At 56.2% G+C, this 4,587-nt stretch overlaps 1 protein-coding gene across 1 annotated transcript; it reads right to left on the bottom strand.

Annotated features, from left to right (window-relative positions):
- Positions 1-1,431: 1,431 nt before the first annotated feature.
- On the bottom strand, positions 1,432-4,058 carry CHP2 (calcineurin like EF-hand protein 2). The gene is made up of 7 exons (XM_061209519.1): positions 3,780-4,058; positions 3,291-3,363; positions 3,102-3,182; positions 2,844-2,974; positions 2,595-2,656; positions 1,713-1,835; positions 1,432-1,514 (listed from the first exon to the last, which is right to left on the bottom strand). The coding sequence occupies exons 1-7, from the start codon at positions 3,844-3,846 to the stop codon at positions 1,461-1,463; spliced, it is 591 nt and encodes a 196-aa protein (XP_061065502.1). The 5' UTR covers positions 3,847-4,058; the 3' UTR covers positions 1,432-1,460.
- Positions 4,059-4,587: the final 529 nt, after the last annotated feature.

Below are 4,587 nucleotides of genomic sequence, written 5' to 3'. Positions count from 1 at the left end.
AAAACAAAGGGACACAGGAAATTTTGGAGATGATGGATATGTTTATTACCTTAATCATGGTAATGGTAATACAAGTGTATACACATGTCCAAACTCACCAAATTGCATACATTAATTATGTGCAGTTTTTTGTGTACCAATTATATCTCAATAAAGCTAGGGGAAAAGTCACTGACATATACAGTATGGTGAATGCCGAGCAGCTGATGTACTGATAAATGTTTAAAAACAGGCTCTCCTAAGCAGAAAACTGCTGGACTATTGCATCTGCCAATGTCTATGGTGTAAATATTCCCACCACAGCAATTTCAAGCTACCAAGTCTGACATCACTGAAAGCAGACTTAGGAAGATAGAAGCACAATTGGCTCCCAATGTGTCTTGTATCAATGTGTTGATACAACTCCAGCACAGGCCTGGGAAGGGATATGAGCGGGGTACCAAAAGCATCTCCTTTACGTATAGCCAGAGTGCTTTGCTACAGACATAGAATCTCATGATTTTATGGGACTTTTACACTCTGTTCTGTGATATGCCAATGCTTGAACATCTTACCGTGAAACAAAATGGAAGTACTCTCCAAACCTTTTAATTATTTCATACTCTAGGAAGGTATGTCTCTTGTTTATTATTTTTACATCACCTCTTCCCCCACTACCCACCTTCATCAGTGAAAACCCACTTAAGAAGCCAGACTTCAAGGATCCCTCCATTTGGTCAACCTAACACTAATGGATATCTCTTGTTTTGCCTGACCGGCATCATTTCCCCTTCTGATAATAGCCCTGCATTTTCCTTTAAGCAACCATCCCTTACCCCATCTTGAGTCCTCCTCAGGCCTTATTTCCTGGCTCTGGCATTTAGCACATGACACAGTCCTGGCCAAATAGAAAGTTCCATTCCCCTGGAGAAAGGGCAAGGTTCCAGGGGTGGCTAATGAGACTCTTTGCTTGGAATTATTGAACAAGAAACTCTCTTCCCTGTGCATTACTAGGCTAGTAGGATGGAAGCCTGGAGCTGCTGGTGGCCATCCTCCACTACAAGGAAAGAGCCCACCTGAGAACGAATACAACACAAAAGAAAGCTGAGATGAGAGACGGAGAATAACTGAGTCCTGATAGCATCATTTTGGTCCTTGGATTCAGCTGTGCCTGAGACACTTCCAGACTTTCCCAGTTTTCTGGATATTTCCACACTTTTTCAATACATGAGCCCATAAAATTATTTTTTAACTGAAATCCCTTTGATTTGGGTTTTCAGTCACTTGCAACCAAAAATTTTCTGGTTGATTCACAGATCTGAGATCAAATGAGTTGGTAAACACCCCTCCAAGCTTTTCTCCTTGGCCCTAGTTAGAGCTCAGCGTACAAGTAAGAATACAGTTCACTGGGGCTGGGCCTCCATGAGGAGGAATCCCAAGCAGAACTGGTCCATGTAAGCTACCCAAAGGCACAAAGGGGGTCATTTCAGGATCCGGATGCTCATTTTCTGCTCGATGTTCATCTTCTCTAAGGACTGCGGGGAGATGGGTGGTAGTCAAGAGGCTTGAATTCCAAACCTCTATGCTTCCAACCTCCTCTCCCATCCCCCAGGCCCCATGATTCCCTGGGGGACCCCCTCTCTTTCTGCCCTCCTCCTTCCAACTTCATTTCCCATGTCCACCTGTCCTAGGGACTCCTGGTCTCAACTTCCCAGGCCTGAGGGCATCCTGACCTTGGCGAACTCCAGGAAGGACACAGCGCCATCCCCATCTTCGTCGGCTTCCTGCACTGTGCGGTCGGCAATGCTCTCCAGCTGCTCTTCTGTCACCTGTACCCCAACCATCAGCCGGAGTACCTGGGTGGTGGAGGAACAGACAGAGATAGCCATAAGGAGGAGGCGCAGGGACTACTAACACCATCCCCCAAACCTTGTCCGCATCACCCCAAATGTTAGTACCAATTTTGTAATCCATCTCTCATTCATTTTCCCCCGATTCCAGTCACTTCCCACCACAGCCCCCAATAATTCCCCCATTGCTTCTCCATCCAACCCCCCCATCTGTCATTCACTATCCCACTCTCACCTCAATAATGTGCCCAAGCTCATTACTCAAGCCCAACCTTAGAACCCAATCTCCATCTATCCTCCACCCCATCCCCCATCTCATCCTCCAGCTAGTCCCAAATCCATCCCCCACCTCATCACATCTATCCCAGAGTTTCTCAGTCTCAGCACTATTGACATTTGGGGCCAGATAACTCCTTTGTGGGGGGGAGGGGGACCACCCTGGGTATTGTAAAATGTTTACCAGCGTTCCTGACCTCTACCCACTAGGTTCCAGGAGCACCACCCCGTCAACCAAAAAGGTCTCTAGATATTGCCAATGTCATTCAGGGGGCAAAATCACCCCCAGTTGAGAGCTACTGATCTATTTCCAACCTCACACCCAAATGTTCCCCATCCCATCTCCCAACTAACCCACACTCCAACCCCACCCACTCCCATTCCCCACCCAACACCCCAGTCATCTGCATCTCCCACCCACCAATCATCCCTCCATCACCCACAGCCATTCCGTTCAACCACCCCACCCTTCCCTTAGGTTCTTCCAACCTGCAGCATCTCTTGCCTGGAGATCTTTCCATCTCGATCCAGGTCGTAGAGCTGGAATGCAACTGGGAAGATAGTGGAGGGGGAAAAGGACGGTGGGTCTTCCTTGGTTCTCTTCCCTCAAAAGTTCACCTTGGAGGAGTGGGGTGCGGGGGTCACCAATGGGCCCCCAGAGGGAGTGGAAGGTGCCCGGGCCCTCTCAACGGGTGTGGTCAATCTGGGGTCTCACTCGGGTAGGGGGCACAAACTCACAGCGAAGTTTGTTCATTCTGCTGTTGAGGGGCTCGGGTTCGTTGGGGTCCCGGTTTCCGTTGTCCTCATCATCTACAGGTCGAAAGCGAGCCAGGACTCTGACAAAGCCTGGGAAGTCCAGGTGCAGACTCCTGGGGGGGTGGGGGGAGGCAGGCAATGGTGCAGGCGCGGTGGTCGCCGTGGCCCTGCCTCTGCCTCAGTCCCTGACCTCCCCCCACAAGCTCTCACCCCCATCTCCCCACCCGCGGCGAGGCTCACCCGTCAGGGAAGAAGCTGTCTATAATGCGGTCTCCCAGGGGGTTCACGGCCAGCGCCCCGATCTGCTGTAGATCCACGCGGCTGGAAAGTCAAAGTTTAAGGGGGGTGGGGCAAAGACGGAACATGGTCAAGGAGGGGACGGGGTCAGAGAGGCAGAGGCGAGAGGTCTGAAGGCCAGCTCCGGCTCACCTGAGGTAGCCCTTCTCATTCCAGTCAAGCGCTCGGAACCGGTGGTAGAGGCGGAGCAGACTGGCCTGCGAGACTGCGGGGGCGCAGGCGGACGGTGACTCCCCGAGGACTCTGGGGACGCGGCCGGACCCCGGGGCGCGCTCCATCCCCAAGGCGGTCGCGGGGGTTGAGCGGGGGGCGGGGGGCTGGCTGGAGGGAGGCTCCACCCGGGCCCCGAGGCCGAGCGGGCGGGGTGGGACCCGGGAGATCCGGGAGGCCAAAAGAGACCAAAGCCACCCCCTCCATCCGCCTCCGGTCCTGCAGTCTGCCTCGACCCCGGCTGGAGGCTACCTGGGTGCCCGCAAGCCCGGAGCCGGGACCCCTGGGTGAACGCGCCCCCCGCCCGCGAGCCCGGCCGCTAGGATCTTCTAGGTTCTCCCGGCCCCGGGACCCTCCCTCGGAGCCCCCCGGAACCCCCCCGGGTCGCCGGGCGCTATGCGCCGCACTCACAGCCGGTCTCCCGCCGGATGCTGTCCACGTCGGGGATCCTGGCGGCGTGGGAGCTGCGGGAGCCCATGGCCGAGCTGCGCCGGGGCTGGCGTCCTCCCCGCCCGCCTCGCAGGCGCGGCCGCCTGGTGGCCCCTGGGCCGAAGGCCACAGCCTTGGCGGGGAGCCAGGCTCCTGAACCCCGCCGTTCCTCGCCTCCCACCCGCGACCCGGGCGAATAGAAAACCGTGCCAGGGTGGCGGGGTCAGCGGGGCGGGAGCGGAGAACGCGCGGTTGCATCTCGAGACTCTGAGGTCGGGCGGGGAGGGGAGGGGAGGGGAGGGGAGGGGAGGGGCGGGGCTGGGCCGGGTCCGCCGGCCTCGAGTCCCCGCTCCCACGCTCGCCCCGGCACCGGCCCGCCTCCTCCCGCCCGGCCCAGCCCTCCCTCCCGGCCCTGGGCCTCTCGGGTGCCGCCGAGCAAGGATCGAGGTCCGCCCTTCTTCATCTGGAGACAGAATCCAAGCCCTTCTGGGAAGTAGGTGACGGGTGGGCAGGGGAGCTAGGCGCATTCGTCCCAATCCGGGATGGCCCCAGCCTGGGGCCCCCTCCCCAGGCAGGAGGGCCTGGAGGCAGAGGCCTTGAAAGAGTCCCAAACGGGGCTGAAGCGAGGAGGGTTGGGAGGCGGAGAGCAAGGGCTGGTTTAAGTAGAAGGAGCGCCGGGTTTGAACGACTTGGATCGGAATCCCAGCTATGCTTCTCGCTCTGGACAAGTCAGCGTATCTTGGTTTCATCTCTTTTGTTTGGTCCACATAGCCTTGTTGTTTAATTGAGT

Source organism: Eubalaena glacialis, chromosome 13 (genome assembly GCF_028564815.1).
Source record: "Eubalaena glacialis isolate mEubGla1 chromosome 13, mEubGla1.1.hap2.+ XY, whole genome shotgun sequence".
Classification (NCBI taxonomy): domain Eukaryota; kingdom Metazoa; phylum Chordata; class Mammalia; order Artiodactyla; family Balaenidae; genus Eubalaena; species Eubalaena glacialis.
The sequence above is the reverse complement of the archived record's forward strand: the minus strand, read 5'-3'. Positions and strand labels throughout refer to the sequence as shown.